General features: G+C 41.6%; 1 protein-coding gene across 4 annotated transcripts in view; it reads right to left on the bottom strand.

The window, feature by feature from the left end:
* The window catches only part of GDAP1L1 (ganglioside induced differentiation associated protein 1 like 1), a 55,414-nt gene that overhangs the window by 21,317 nt on the left and 17,018 nt on the right, over window positions 1–17,079 (bottom strand). For all 4 annotated transcript variants that reach the window (XM_032218846.1, XM_032218847.1, XM_032218845.1 and 1 more), the window contains one exon: window positions 4,293–4,485. In XM_032218846.1, coding sequence (XP_032074737.1) covers window positions 4,293–4,485 — 193 coding nt within the window. The remainder of the gene's footprint in view (window positions 1–4,292; window positions 4,486–17,079) is intronic.

Consider the following 17,079-nt stretch of genomic DNA (forward strand, 5'->3'; position numbering starts at 1 on the left):
CTACCATCAGGTAGTGGATGTCTTCAAAATGAAAAATATCTGTAGCCAGTCTCTGCCATGCCTGTGAAGGAGCATTCCACAGTGTAAGGAGTTCTTTCGCATTGTTTTTTTTAAATGTCTGGCAGGTATCACACTTCTTTACAAGTGTCTCAATATCAGAGTCCAAATTAGGCCAATAAACCACCTCCCATGCTCTGCGCTTACACAGAGTAATGCCCAAATGCCCCTGGTGAATTTGTTCCATTACTTCTGCCTGCTGTGACTTAGGAATAAGAATACGGTCACCCATTAATATGATATCCTCATGAATGGATAGTTCATCTTTCATAGGCCAGAATTCCTGCAGCTCAGGACACAACTTCTTGCATTTTTCTGGTCAGTCATTGCACATGACACGAGTTCGTTTTGCTAGTACTTTATCCTGTTTGGTGTCTTGTCTTATCTTCTCCAGCCGTACGCCTGATAGTGGCATGTTCACTGTATGTACCTGCTCTTCCAACTCAGGTTCATCCCTGGCTTCATGTCCTTCTGGAAACACCCTTGACAGGCTATCTGCCATTGGAATTTCCTTTCCAGACTTATACTTAACTGTGAGATCATACTGCTGTAATTTCATAATCATTCGCTGCAAGCATGGAGGTGTAGAAGTTAGCGGTTTTTATAGTATGCACTCCAACGGCTTGTGGTTGGTTTCCACAACTGCTGGGCGACCATATATATATTGGTGAAATTTCTCACATCCATTCACAATGGCCAACATCTCTTCCTCAATTTGAGCATAATCGGCTTGTGTCGCGGTCAGTGCACGTGAAGCATATGGCACAGGATGTCCTTGTTGAGTCAGCACAGCACCTAACCCAAACTGGGATGCATCCACTTGAAGCACAGTGTCAGCATTTACGCCCAAATATTTCAGTATTGGTTCTGGATGTTTAGTGATCAGCTTCTTCACTTTGTCAAAAGTGTTTTCCATGTTTGCATCCTAACACCAAATAACATCCTTCTGAAGCAATCCACATAGTGGTGCTGTCTGTTGAGCGAGGCCCTGAGAGAATTTGGATAGATAGTTGAAAATGCCCAGTGATGTCTCCAGCTCCTTTCTGGAGGTTGGGGCCTTCATGTTAAGAACTGCTGTAATCTTATTTGGATCAGGCTTCAAGCCCTCTTAATAGGTGTCCAAAATATGTCAATTCTTCTACACCAATTTGCATTTTGTTTGGATTGAGTTTAAGATTTTTCTCACGACATCGATTGAGCAAAGCAGTAAGGTTTCTGTCATGCTCTATTTGATCCTTTTCATAGACCAACAAATCATCAACTATTACTTCAACACCCTGTAGACCAGCAATCAGTTTGTGTGATTTCTTTTGAAATATTTCCTGTGCAGACTTTATGCCGAAAGGTACTCTTGTGAGCCGCAGGGGAGTTGAAAGTGGTGAGGTAACTGCTGGCTTCATCAAGGCGCAATTGCCAGTAACCAGACTGGGCATCTAGTACACTGAACACTGTTGCTCCTACTAGCTTGTGTGCTATGTCCTACATGGTGGGTGGGGAGAGTTTGTAATGTTCTCTCATTATCACTTTGTTCAAATCCCGTGGGTCAGTGCATATGCAAATTGCACCTGTGTTCTTCTTCTCCACCACAACTATAGAACTGACCCATTCCGATGGTTCAGTGACCTTCTTTACTACTCCCAGCTTTCCCATCCTAGTGAGTTCCTGTCTAACTTTATCCACAAGAGTTAGAGGCATTTTCCTTGGGGCATGAATGACAGGCTGTGCACCCTCTTTTATATGTATGTGGCTAATACCTGGAAGGCACCCCAGGCCCTTGAATAGATCACAGTACTCACTTTAATGTCAACCTTCATCAGACCTCTATGCCCACCATTCACAGTCATCACAAGTCCAATCTCTTTACTTGTTTTGAGACCTAGTACAGCTGGGGCTTGCGTTTCCAACACAAACAATTGTAAAATTTGTTCAGATCCCTTGTAAGAGCATTTTGCATGACAGCGACCCATTACTTTCAGCTTTTCTCCACCATATCCCATTAATTTTGGTAGGCCCAGAGTCTCTAAGAGGGATTCATTCCTGAGGTGTTCCAAGTATATGTGGCTTGGCACACAATTTACTTGTGCTCCAGTATCTATTTTGAATGTGACTGGAGTTTTGTTAGCCCCTATTTGTAATGTTACATTTGCTTCATCTGTAAACTGATGTGCTTTCTGTACAGCTGCAAGATATATCAGGGAGCAGTCCGAGTCTAATCCTGCATTGTCATCATTGTTCTCTATGGTATGTACAGCCCGTGTTTGTGACCTTCCAGTTTGTGAAGAAGTTTACACACCCTGGCAAAGTGTCCTCTTTTCTTGCATTTATTGCATATCTGCCCTCTTGCAGGACAGACAGTATTTTTATGATGCATGTTTCCACAATATCCACAAGCTGCTTCTCTGTTACTTGTCTCAGTGCCATGTGTGGCTTTTGTTCCTTTGTGTGCCCTTTCTTGACCATATCTACTGCTTTGAGTTTCCATAGCATTGATCTGGTGCTGTGTTCCTTCCAGCACCTGCATGTCCTTTCTTGACATTTCATATGCTCTGGCAATCCTTATGGCTTTCTCAAGATTTAAGTCTTCTTCCTGCAGCAGTTTTTCCTGAAGTTCCTTAAACTTACTGCCCATCAGAATACGGTCTTTAATCATATCTCCAGCATCATAAAAAGCACAGTCTTTGGCAAGCAAGTGCAGATGTGTCACCCATTCATCCACAGATTCACCTCCACACTGGTTCCTCTCATAAAACAGTTTTCTCTGCACTGTGGAGTTTTTCCTTGGGTTGCAGTATGCTTCAAACTTTGCAAACAGTACCTCTGTTTTCTTTTTGTCCTCCGTAGTGATCTCCCCACCTGCTTGCCAGGCTCTGCATGTATCACGTCCTTTCTGTCCCACACATATCAGAAAGTGTGCTGCTTTCTGTTGATCAGTCCACTTGTCTGCATCAGGTCCTACATACACAAGCTCTATCAGCTCCCTCCACTTTGACCAGTTTTCAGATATGTTCCCTGACTCCAAATCCAGGGAAGGAATGTTCTTTGTGTTGCTGTTTGCTGCCATGACTCTTCTCACCCCATTCCTGGTACCACGTGATGATTTAATACAAATAATGCCACCAGTAGCCTCCCACCGTCCAGTGTGATCCCACAGAGTTGGCCTCCTCAGGGTGCCGTTGGCCAGACAGTGTCGGCTAGCGACCCCCAGGGGGAGAGCCTTCTCTGTGGGAGCCCCTTCCCTCTGGAATGAGCTGCCCCCGGAGCTTCACATAATCCCCGACCTCTGGTCCTTTCAACGCGCCCTAAAAAGTTGGCTTTTCCAGCAAGCCGGCCTGGTCTGAACAGAATAAAATAAATGATTAATTTAATTGTTAATTTTAATCTAATTTTTTAAATGTTATTGTTAATATTAATTGGGTTTGTTTTTGGATACTTTATTTAATTTCCTTTTAAACTTTTGTAATATGTGGGTTTTTATGTTGTACGCTGGCCTAAGTCCTTTGGAAGAAGGGCGGCATATAAATCCAATAAACAAACAAACAAACAAGGAAGACCTGGCATGTATAATGAAGGATCTGAATAAGCTGGTTGCAAGTATTAAAATAATATCTATCAAACAGGCCAACCAGGTTGCCTACAGTACAGCAATGGTAGTTACAGAAGAACTAGCTATCAAAATTTGGAAAAGCAAAATCATATTCAATCCCAAAGTGGAAGACCAGACTTGAGGCCAAAATAAAGAAATCAAGATCATATGCAAGTAATTTAAAGAACATAAAAAAGCAAAAGTTGAAGAATGTAAGGAACAAGACAACTCTAATTAACAAATGTTGTGTTGGCGCTAGAAAAATTGAAGAAGCTCTGGAAATCATAAAGAAACAAATAACAGCAATAGCAGGGAACATTGAATGCTATGAGGCAGAAATCATCCAATTTAAGCAAAATAAGCTATCTCAATCAGACCAGAGGCAATTCTATATAAATGGCAATAGAAATTGTGAAAATAGAAAATCAAAGAAAAAAGAAACAATCCAGTTTTGGAAAGACAACAACAATACAGATGTGGAAAGATTTAAGAGCTTGATTTTAAGAGCATTGAATTTCTAGAACAATTTTCCATATCTAGTATCTTCCATATTTAAGATAGCTATCATACGGCAACAATGGATAGGCTAATCCAAGGTGATGGAAGTTGTATCCATCACCTTGAGGGTTGAGGAGAGTATCTAAAAGTTTACCTCCTGTGAAGTTTTTCTCCATGTAGTCAATTATTTGATTGTAGTCACTGATTATATTATCTCCATGGATGATGACAGGTACTTCTTCCCCAAGGTTTAGGCGCATAAACCATGGTTCTTTATGCTCAGTCAAGGGCATGCTCACATCTCGTTCTTCACAAGGTATCCCTTTTTCTGCAATGACCAGACGGACCTGCAGGAGGGGGGGGGGGACAGATGAAAAAGATAAGCAACTAATGTGCAAACTGATGCTACTAGTATTCACAAATAAATTGTAAGAAGCAATTGCAAGTGGTGTGCAATCTACACACACACACACATACTTTCAATCATACCAACTGTTGCACCCCTGCTTGGAGTGGCTGTCCACTTTATACAGCCTTTATAATGTTACAGTTATATCTGAACCAGTGGTGAAATTCAACATTTTTTACTACTGGTTCTGTGAGTGTGGCTTGGTGGGCGTGGCAGGGGTAGGATACTGCAAAATCCCCATTCCCTCCCCACTCTGGGCCCAGCTAGAGGTGGTATTTACCAGTTCTCCGAACTACTCAAAATGTCCGCTACCAGTTCTCCAGAACCTGCTGAATTTCATCCCTGATCTGGACATAGCATTTGGCATTCAGGAAATGCTTAGCTCATATAAATTTATTCTAGCAGTAATTAACTTCTTTAAAATGTTTATAATTATAAGTGAGGATAGCAGATTTCTGGCTTGTGGGATCTGTTTTGATTTTGTGAAAAAAATGAATATAGATAGTGTACACCATGATGAAAGATTCTGATGGGAAAGAAATTGAATTAAAAGCATTCTGAGTCCAAAAGTTCATTTTCGGTCAAAGAAGTGCAATGATTTCACAGCCTTTAACATAAAACCTGTTCCTGGTTATTCCCATGTTTTTATCTCAGCAGGGGAGGGAACAGAAATATCCTCAGGGAGAGCACTACTGTCAAAATTATAGGTACTGTGCAACAGTGTCATCAGAGCCTCAGCCTTTTACATGAGTAGGATGCATGCAGCACATGTTAAAAGGGGCAGGATTTCAATTGACTGTCACTCCTGCCAGTGTGATGCTATTGACCTCTTACAGAAGATGTCCCTGGAGAGAAAAATAATTTTGTTGCCTCTGTTGTTAAATGACAGTGTTGGAAGAAATATCCAGGTTGAGTTTGAGGTCCAAGCTGAAAGAAAAGCACTGGAAACGAAATGGAGGCTGGAGGCAGGTTGGAAAGATGGCTTAATGATGAAGCAGAACCACATGGATGGTCCTGGCCCACTGACCACATGGAGTTGAGAGTGAGGGGTTTTTATATCTTCTCTTGGGCTTTGAACATGAGCTTCCTGTTTCTGCGCAAAAACATGTATTCTATTTGCTGTTGTCAGACTCCCATAGGGCCCTGTAGGGGTTATGTTTGTCTGAGCTAAGATTGGTTGAAGTTTTGACTGCTAATGCAATGTCCTTAGGAGATTGTGCAATGTGGTGAGCTTTGTCTCTTCTGCTAAATGGTCATATTATGTCCTGGAGGGTCATGACTTCATCCCATCACCCTGGAGCTGAAAGTCTTTTGTTTTGCCCAGTCCTGCTGGGGCTATTAAGAAAGGTGGGGGCTGCTTTCCAAGACCATGTTTCTCCTTTAGGGAAATATAGTATTCTGCCCTTTTTAATATTTCCCAAAATATCTCATTCTTCTAGGAGAGAGGTGGGTGCTAACTTTCTACAATGGGAACTCAGTAAATTTCTTAAGAGTCTGGGATCACTGGAATTCTCACCAGGTTAGGTGATATTAGGTATTCTCTAACAAACTATCAACATACTAATAAGAAATGGAATCTCTGAATGTAAATGTTTATATAGCCAAAACAATACCATAACATAATTTCTTGTAATTTGTACTTCATTCCCTCTTTTCCATTTTAGGAATATATTAATACATTTCCACAAAAGGAACAATTATAATAGTTGGATTAATAGAAGCACAAATAGAAAACAGATGTAGACTAAGAAGTGGGTGGATATAAGATCTGGACAATAACACATTTTAAAAGTTCTTAATTATGCAAAGCTTTAGCTCTCTTGAGAAGTTATAATGCTGAGAAGGGGAAAGGGGAAAGGAAAGAGAAAAAGAGGATGACCAACAGCAAGATGCATGGTCATGATTACAGCAGTGATGGATGCATTATTGGAAAACAGAAGAGCCAGTTTGGAAACTGACCATCCTGAAGGTTTAATCAGTGTGATTGTTAAGAGTTGACAATGACTTGATTGCACAAGTTATAGTATTTTCTATAATTGTGTGTGCTTGTGTGTAATTTATTTGTATTGAATATTAATATATGTGTAACTTATAATTTAATTTTTCATGTGATGTGATTGATACCTAGAGCTGAAATATACATTTTGATTTTTACTCCGGCAATGCTAGGTCCCACTTGTAGTCCCCTTTGCTTTCACAATATTCCATTTTAATAAGCAATAATGAATTATACAGCACAACAGATATCTAGAATATAATAAAATAACAGAGTTGGAAGGAACCTTGGAGGTCTTCTAGTCCAACCCCCTGCTTAGGCAGGAAACTCTATAGCATTTCAAACAAATGGTTATCCAACCTCTTCTTCAAAACTTCCAGTGTTGGAACATTCACAACTTCTGGAGGAGAGGTGGCAGTGATGGGATTCAAATAATTTAACAACCGGTTTTCTGCCTTAATGATTTCTTCCAACAACCAGTTTACCAAACTGCTCAGAAAGCTAACAACCGGTTCTCCCGAAGTGGTGCGAACTGGCTGAATCCCACCACTGAGAGGTGGGTTGCTGCCAGTTCAGCCCGCTTCGGCCAAACCAATAGTAGAATTCAGGCCTGGGTCACAGAACCGGCAGTGACCCAGGCTTGAAAAGCCCTGAACCAGTTCTCTGGTAACTTCTGCCATTGCCGGCATGGTGCTGTGCATGTGCAGAGTAATTTTTAGTCAAATGCACATGCGTAAGCAATGTGTGGCTGAGGCACGCATGAGTGAAGCAACGAACTGGTACTAACTGGTTCAGGAACTGACCCCTATGCTGGAGGCATGTTGTTCCACTGAATAATTGTTCTAACTGTCAGAAAATTTCTCCTTAGTTCTAGGTTGCTTCTCTCCTTGATTAGCTTCCACCCATTGCTTCTTGTCCTACCCTCAGATGCTTTGGAGAATAGCTTGACTCCCTCTTCTTTGTGGCAGCCCCTGAGATATTGGAAGACTGCTATCATATCACCCCAGTCCTTCTTTTCATCAGACTAGACATACCCAATTCCAGCAACCTTTCTATATATGTTTTAGCCTCCAGTCGCCCTCCAGTCTAAAATAAAGAAATAGCTTCCCATTGCCTAGGTTAGGTTAGGTTAAGTTTATTTATAGGCCGCCCTTTTCCCTGAGGGGACTCAGGGCGGCTTACAACTTATATAGGAAGGGGAAACATACAATGACATATAGGACAATACATAATTAAAAGAGTAAAGCAACATTCATTCAACATTCGGGCGGGGATGGATTATAATCTTTAACCCCAGGCCTGACAGGATAGCCAGGTCTTCAGGGCTGTGCGGAAGGTCTGGAGGGTGGTGAGGGTACGAATCTCCACGGGGAGATCGTTCCAAAGGGTCGGAGCTGCTACTGAAAAGGCTCTCCTCCGCGTAGTTGCCAGTCGACACTGACTGGCAGATGGAACTCGGAGGAGGCCCAATCTATGCGATCTAATGGGTCGCGAGGAGGTAATTGGCAGGAGGCGGTCTCTCAAGTACCTAGATCCACTACCATGAAGGGCTTTGTAGGTGGTAAGTAGCACCTTGAAGCACACCCGGAGATCAACAGGTAGCCAGCGCAGCTCGCAGAGGATAGGTGTTATGTGGGCGAACCGAGGTGCACCCACAATCACTCGCGCGGCCGCATTCTGGACTAGCTGAAGTCGCCGGATGCTCTTCAAGGGCAGCCCCATATAGAGCACATTGCAGTATTCCAGCCTAGAGGTCACAAGGCCTATTCTCCACCATGGATTTGAGAGCTAAATGATAGTTGCTATCAATTCATAATAAGCAAATATATGTTTGACGTTAAGCATTTTCCTACATTTAGGTCAGCTACCTCAATGCTAATATCAAGAGAATACCAGTACCTTGGCAACCATATACGGTATTTTAAAAGCTTCCTCCATTCTCTCCTCCAACATTCTCCTTTCTCATTACTTAACAAGTTATTTCTGGCCAACTGAGATTAACTATACTTGCTCTTCCTCTGCCATCTATCAACCTTCATGCTTTATTAATCAGTAGCATCCTCTGGTTTACCTATTAATGAAGATAGCTAAATAAAAGCAGGAGTCATGTTTTCCTTATGCCCAATGCTACTCTAGCATTATAGAAATAATGCATATATATTTAATACCGTTATTCAACAGAAAACTAAAGCTATTTTGCAGTTCATTCCATGAAAAACCTGATCATCTTCATCATGTAGTGGATGACACCCTGTATTTAAAAATCAATTCTTATTTTCAGTACTTACTTATTTGATTTATACTCCAGCTTTCTACATTAGTGAAAATTTAATTGGTCTCAAATTATTGCATTTTAAAATGCAGGTGGAACAAAAACCCTGAATCTGAATATTCTTCCATTTCCAAAATTCCTTGATCAAAATCAATGTCTCAAGGAAAAGGTTAAATTAGAATCTTCATTTCTTAATATGATAGTCTTTTTAGGCAAGATGCTTTCTAGACAGTCAGAGAAGATGCTGATGTTATTTTTGGCTAAGCCCCCAGCATTTAGACATAAGATAACTACTTCATGCATGAGAGTAGATAAAAGAAAAAAATAAGATGCACCACTGAAATAAGAACTATACCCTTGACTCACTCTTTGACAGTGTTTGAATGAGTCTCTTGACAGATGGGCATGGAAGGGGACAAATTTCTTCGAATTCTCCTGCCTGTAATCTAAATATCCGAGCTTGCTTGCTTTCCTTGCTTTCCTTCTTAATAGAATATATAATGCTAAATATATTTAATACCAAATAGAATATAAATAATGTTTCTTTGACTTAACAAGCAGAAAGTTGGTAAAACATAATGTAGCTAAAGAGGAGAAAGGCAGTTCCATCTACAGTTGTAATTTACCAACTGTGTCAATGAGCACCTACCCTGAATCCTGAATTGGCACTGTACCCAAAAAAAGATGTCATATTTTTAAACATGTGTGTTGTGTGGCGGGTGTTTTTGCAGATGGAGCTGTGCATGTTATACAAAACTGCTGAGAGATTTAGACTGATTTCGTTTAAACACTTTCATCATCCAAAGAGATGGGCTGCCAATTCCCTGAACTGTGCATTTTCTTTCTTTTTTTTTTAAAGAATTGAGTCATCTGGTTTGTTACCTTTAACTGTCAGAAGCAATGGGTGTGGATAAGGTCCTTAAATTGACATATTGTTAGACTGATGCTTTATTGCTAGGTTATCTAGATTTGGGTTCATTTGATTTGGCTTTGCCAGACCACAGCTCCTTCATTCTTTCTCACCAGGGCTGGGATCTGCAGAGGCAACAAAGATATAGTGCGCATTCTTTCACCGCCCACGCTGCTTGAGAGGATTTTGGGGTGGGGGTGGGGAATACCGTTCCGCTCTTTTAACAAGAGCCTCTTCCTATAGTCTCTAGAATGAGGGCTCATCACCGTGCTCTTAACTGCTGCACAAAGATGCCCTTCCAAACTCGTTTCATTAAGGACATGTCCTCTTGATTCTGTCTTCACTTCATATTCAGCCCATTTAAAAATAGTATTTTTCCTTTTCTCCTGACTCTGTTTTGGCCAGAAATATGATGTAGAATGCTGTTTGGCAACTTTTGGCTACTGCTTCCAGACTCTTTTGCCTTGGAATGTAGGGGGGCAAGAGACTATGTTTCCACAAAATCAACTGTCAGCAATAATGCCTGACTTTCCAAAATATTTGTTGGGAATTATTGGTGCTACTTTTAACAGGATTTTTCTGTTTTTTTGAAAGAAAAGTAGACCTGCATTAAAAAAAAGTCTTACACTAGTCTTTGTTGGAGTACTACTCCATGAACGTGTAACTCATGTATGTGTCACTTGCTCAGTTTCTGCAGATATGAGGATGTTCTCAGTAACTTCTATTAGTCAACATACAACCTTCTTCTTAAATTGTCTCCATTCCCCCTCATTTCTTATTTAGATTTTTTTTATTTCTCTCTTCTTTTTATCTACATCAACCTTTTTTTGGCCAAGCCCCACCTAAGCATCTCTAAAATCCTGATGACATATAATTCTTACTTTACTCAAAAAGTGAACTCTACTCACACAGAGGAAGCCTAAAAGGCCATTAATTGGTTTAAACAAGGTTCAAATTGCCCACATTGAAAATCAAATCCCCCCCCTGTGGGACGTGGGCCCCAGTTTGGGAACCACTGATCTACATTCTCCCTCTGTCCTCTTCCTGCTCTGTGGATGTGCACACATACATCTCTCTTTCTGGGTGTATGTCTTGTGCTTTGGAGAACAGAAGATACCATCAGGATACCAACTTTATTCCCTTTGATAAATTTCTTCAAGAGAATTACTACGGTGATCTCCAGTAAAGGAGGAGGAATAAGGAAGCGAGAAGGAGTTCTCCCACTTTTAAACATGGAAACAGCAACTGTCAGGTTATTTTTCTGAGCACAGATTTACTGCGCTTTCAAAAGAGCACAAGATCAATGGCCAAAACCAGCCTTTGCAACAACTCATGGGTGTAGAGTGCCTCCACACCTCTGGCTTCTCATTCAAGCAATTTGAAAGTGTGCTAAACTTTGTATCTCAAGTGCATAGTTGTACTCACTCAAACCTGTCCCACCCCATGTTAAGGAGAACAAGCAGTTATTTCTCCTTCTAGGAGAAGATAGAGGTGGTCCTTGACTTACAATTGAGCCCAAAATTTCTGTTGCCAAACGAGACATACGTGAATTTTGCTCCATTTTACAACCTTTCTTGCCACAGTTGTTAAGTGAATCACTGCAGTTGTTAAGTTATTAACATGATAAGCGAATCTGGGCTATCCCATTGACTTTGCTTGTCAGAATGTTGTAAAAGGGGATCACATGACCCTGGGACACTACAACTCTCATCCATATGAATCCAAGAGTCCAAATTCTGATCATGTGATCACAGGAATGTTGCAACGGTCATAAGTGTGAAAAATGGTCATAGGTCACTTTTTTTTCCAAATGACATTGTAACATTGAAAGTCACTAAATAAACTTGTAAATTGAGGACTGCCGGTGCTCAGTGAAAGGAAAATGAAGCCGAGGGATCCAGCAATCCTGTCAATAAATTGTTCCACATTAAAACTGTAAAGGCAGCATTACTTGCCAGCTTCATTTCTAGGGTAGGATAGAGCTTGTCCTGTAGAGAGGCAGCACAATTTATATTGACATACTTTTCCGCTGACTCAAGGATTGGTGGAATAGATCCACAGAGTCATCTCAGGAAGAATCCAGCAAGATTCTGGTCAGGGAAAAAAAGCTGAAAAACTTGAAACTTTATATGGACTTTTTTGCTGAAAGCGGAAATAAATTACATGAAGATTTATGGGTCTGAAAATTAAGAAAGATGCAGATTAAATGAGAGTCTGAAAGGCTTTGTATAATATGTAAGAGGGAGGAGAGACCCTAACATTGTAACTATCTGTTGAAAAGAAGGTATGATGCTGTTTTACTCCTTAACTTTTGTTTCTTTTTTTCTCTTTTTTGTTTCTTCCATTTTTGTTTCTTTCTTTTAGTTTTGATTTGTTTTTACTCTGAAAAAAAATAATTATAAATGACAATAACGATGAAAAATAATCTATCAAGAGCAATTGCTGCTCACCTCGTGCTTTCTGTACTATAATCATGCACAGACCAGAGCTATCCCACAAGCCATTGTTTTTCTTCCATAACCCCCAGAATAATTGTTTGACTTTTTGCAATAGTTCTCACTGCCAAAAACTACAAATCAAGATGAACAAGTCATGCTTCCCTCTGACTGACATGTTAGAGAGACCGGTATCCTACCAACACCGTCCTCATATTTCTTTTAGGCTGGACATTTTCCATAGCATTTGAGAGGAAAAGCCCAGTAGCTATGAGAATAGACAGTAGTAACCACTATTCAGTTCTAGTAAACCATAAAGCTATGTGGCTTCCAAAGGCAGAAGGAAGAGCCAAAGATCAGGAAGGTAGAGTAAGGTGGATCATCTAAGGCAGCGGTCACCAACTGGTGGTCCATGAGAAAATTTTGGTGGTCTGCAGATAAATTATTTGCATTTTTTACATTGCACTAAATCAGGGGTCCTCAAATTATGACCCCTTGGCCGGATACGTGCAATGAATGCTTGTGTTGCTGCAGAGAATCTCCCCCTTCGGGGTCTTTTTGTGTGGGTTGGGGGGGGGCAGAAATTCTGACTTGGGGTCTGCTTCAGTCTCCTGGTGCAGGGTTTGGGCGAAGGCTGGAGGGAAGCCATGGTGGTGGCAAAGAGCCGGAGGGCCTTGTTCCAGTGGGACTGTATCATGGCCTGGAACTGGCTGACCATTTCAGCCTGCTGAGCCTCGTATCTGGCTTTGCATTCCTGCAGGTCTTCCCTCTGCTTGGAAAGCCTATGCTCATAGTCCTCAGTGAGGTGCTTCTGCTGAGCTTCCTTCTCAGTCAGATCCAATTTGAATTGAGCCAGCTATTTTGCCAACTCTTTCTTGTGGTGGCTGCTTAACTCCAACAACTACTTCCTATTGGGGTCCCAAGGAGCTCGGGCGGGCAGGCAAGGAGTGGCTGGGAGGGAGGGACTAGTAGAGGCTGGTGAGGCGCCCATTGATGTGAGTGACATCAGATTGGCCATGCCCATCCATTAACATAACCACATAGCCATGCCCATTCAGCCGGTCATTAGGCAGATCATATTAATGGTCCATGGGGTTTAAAATTATGAATTTTCCTATTATCGTAGAGACAACAGCCAGACTGGATATGCTCCGTCCATTAATCAATCGCTGAGTCTACTCTTATGATTAATCCGTCCATTAATCAATCACTGAGTCTACTCTTATGATGTCATCGGGCCCTTGTGGCTCATCCCCAGTTTTCAGACTCAGTCCAACCTGGACTGGCTGTGAGAGTTGATCTCTCTTCCAAATTATTTAATTATATCTTTAATTGGTGAATTTTTCCCAAAAAAATTGTTGTTCCTTTAAATTGGCTCCTTAAATAATCCTTTATTCTACAAATTGGAGGGAAATTCAAAACTGATCTCTGGCTGCTTCTCCTCACCCGTCTGATTGCCTGCGGCCACAAGTTTGCTTAGGAATCCTGCCTTCCAATCAGATTGGCCAGCTCACGAGCTACGGTTCCACGGCTGTTTCCCCACAGCGCTCCTTGATTCTGGGCACTTAGAGGGACGAGCGACCAGTTATTTCACACGCAGCGGTTCCAGCTGAGTCCGGTGGCCATTCTGCATATCGCCTGGCCACACTTAGTATCGGCGGCCATTTTGCGGGTCAGAAAAGCCCTCTACCAGAAAATGAGTGTATCAGGTAAGGACCAATGCCCATTTAGTGGTCTCTGAGGTCCAAAAGGTTGATGAACCCTGCTCTAAGGGGACACTGCCTGCCTCCAAGCTGCAATGCTTATGCTTCAAACTGCCTATGTCCAATGGGAGAACCAGAAGCCATTAGCTCTGCTGGTGAGTGCAATAACCATGCCAGACTGGCAGCAGTAAGGAGAGTAGCCAGAGCGCTGAGAAATTTCAAGGGTAATAAGGCTTTTTCAGAGTTTATTTCTGTTCCTGAAGACTGAAGTCATTCTGTGTATTAAAGATAATCTGCATGATAGAGCAGAAGGGGAGGTCCTGCCTGATAGAGCCTTCTGCTTCCTAGCAATCTCTAAGTGTGTTGTCAGTTTTCTGGCGGAGAACAAAACCAGTTCCATCTCCGTTTTAGGCACATTTCCAGATCTGCAGCACATAGGCTTGCTACACACACTTCATCCCTCAGAATGCTCCGTAACATAAGGAGCTGCCAGGATCAGGAACTGGGGAGAAGCCATACAGGAGACATCTCTTCCGACTTTCTCCTTGTCTTCATTAACCAGACACAAGATGCAACTGTCCAACAATGGTCATAAAAGTCTTTAAAAGATCTTAAAGTAAGGTGATTAGATGTCCCGCTTTTGGTGGGACAGTCATGATTTTTCAAAATTTGTCCCGCATCCCGCTGCATGTTCAAAAAGTCCCAATTTAAAAAGGATGGCGTTAAAAATTTTTTTTATTTCTCTGAAGTGTCGTTCCTGACGTGGCCTTTAGAGGGCAGTGGTTTCCCTCCCTCCGCTCGGCTTGCAAGCAGCCCTCCCTCCCCTCCTGCTCTTCCAAACAAGATATCTCCCTTCCTTTTGATCTGGTTGCTTTTCTCCGGTTCTGTCATTTTCCTTCCTTTAAAAAAAAGGGGGGGAAAACCCCAGGATTTATTGCAAATAAAGAAATCCACCCCAAATGGATCAGGAGGCGGGAGGGGGGAGGGGAGGGGGAATTAGGGGAAAGGGGGATTTTCCTCCCGTGCCTTGGATTTCATTTATTTATTTATTTATTTTTTAAAAAGTTGCTTTTCTTGTATTTCCTTTGCTCGTTTGTTTGGTTGAGGGGGGGAGGATGAGTGGAGAAAAAAAAGAGAGAGAGATCTGGGAGCTTGAATTGGGGCAGCAGGAATTGGGGCTGCGGGATGGGGAGGGCAGTGTCTGTGTGTATAATTTGGAAGAGGCGGGGGGGGATGGAGGAGATTTCCTTCTCTCCGCTGCTCTTCTCGCATCTCCTTCTGTCGGATGGGGTTGGGAGTGGGGGGTCGGGACGTACGATCCCCTCTTATTTTTTTAATCTATCCCTTTCCTACCTTGTGATCTCTCACTTAGCAGCTGCAAATAAAAGACTCTACTAGCAATTCCCCTTTTGTTGCTGGTAAAAACCGTACATGCACACACACACACACATTTTGACTGCTCTTTTTGTGCATCCAGTGTGAAGTGAGCAGGAATGAAGGCTACACACACACACACACACACACACACACACACACAAACAGATTAATAACCCCCGTTTTGCAGCCCCAGACTCTTAAAAACTCCTCCATCCCTCTTCATTCTTTACATTTCTCTACACATTTCTCTATTTATCGTATTAAGTCTATCTCTTTTTTTAACATTATTATTCTGCTGGTCTTCCTGGGCAGCCTTGAGCCCTCCCCCCTCCCCCCATAAAAGAGGCAAGTTAGAAATTTAAATTTTCATCCAGCATGACTAAGGTGTGCTTTATCCAATTTTCTCCTCTTGAGCTTCTGTGGGCAAGGGCAGTCTACCTGCCAGCGTCAGGAGTCATGGGAAAGGAGCAATATAGGAGGATTTACAAACTATATTCGTATAGACTTTCTAAAGAGATTTAGCGATGATGGCATAATAAGATGTGACAAGGCTTGCATGATGCCATATAATGAACTTGGCTGCATTGAGTCATTTAAAAAAAAACATACTTTTTTTAAAGGGGGAGTTCTATTTAGGAACCGTCTCCCTGCTTCCCTTCTGCAGATTCTGCTTTAAAGCAGTGGTCCCCTTAGCTTTCAAACAGTTCATTTAGTGACCAAAGTTACAGTGGCATTGAAAAAAGTGACTGATGACCATTTTTCACACTTAGCAACCATTTTCACACTTAGCAGCATCCTCATGGTCACGCGATCAAAATTTTGATGTTTGGCAACAGTTACAATTTATATTTGTAAATTGTAGTTATGTTGAAATAAAAAAAATATTACAATACTATTTTTGCGTTGTATGAAAATTTTTGTAGCTCCATATAAAATTTTTAATCAAGCCCCCACCCCCGGTCAAAGGTGTCCTTCTTTACCAATCTGAAAATCTGGTCACCTTATCTTAAAGAGGTCTCAGAAAACATGAAGCTAGGTATAGTATTTGCCTTGCGCAGATCATTTTAGCTTTCTTCCAGCTTCTAACAAAGTAGATAAGAGAAAATAAACCAGATCTTTGTTCTTTTAGTTGGGAAAAAAAGCAGACACGATTGTAATAATTCGCTTTCAATTATTCTGAAATCTCTTTCTCTAAAGATGAAGCAGCTTCCCTTTTCTTCATTACCGTATCCAGAAAATGAAGGTTATTAGCGAATTTCCTTGAATGCAACTCTTTCCCATCAACTTCCACCCACTCCCCACTCTAAAATAAATGACCTTCTTGCCTAGCAACTACTTATTTTGACTACCTTCCTCCTGGGGATTGTTTCTGTCCTGATGACTTCCTACATATTTCTTTATTCCATATTATTTTAAACTGGGAAATACAAAAATGGGCATGGGAATGAATTCGGACAATGCAGCCTAGAGGAGGGACTCGGATTCCTGAAGTGAGACCCACCCATTCCTATTGCAGGGCCCAAATTGCTGATCACATGGTCTGTGAAACTGGCATGCCACTTGCTAGTGACTGATAACAGAAGCAGGATAGGGGTTGGAGATGAAAATAGCAAATATTATATGGAATTGTCCCCCCGCCCAAATAAAGTATAAGATCACTTAGTAGGGTTAAAGGTTTGAACATTGAACAAACAAGATTGAACACTGACAAATTTTGTCAGCCTCTGTTTCGCTATTTGCTTTTGGCTGCCATTGAAATGGGGAGGGGAGTGATATTTGGGAGGGGAAGTTTTAAGTACAGGAGAGATTGTAAAAAGGGAGTTTTGTTCTCACCATCTA

Source organism: Thamnophis elegans, chromosome 5 (genome assembly GCF_009769535.1).
Source record: "Thamnophis elegans isolate rThaEle1 chromosome 5, rThaEle1.pri, whole genome shotgun sequence".
NCBI lineage: Eukaryota > Metazoa > Chordata > Lepidosauria > Squamata > Colubridae > Thamnophis > Thamnophis elegans.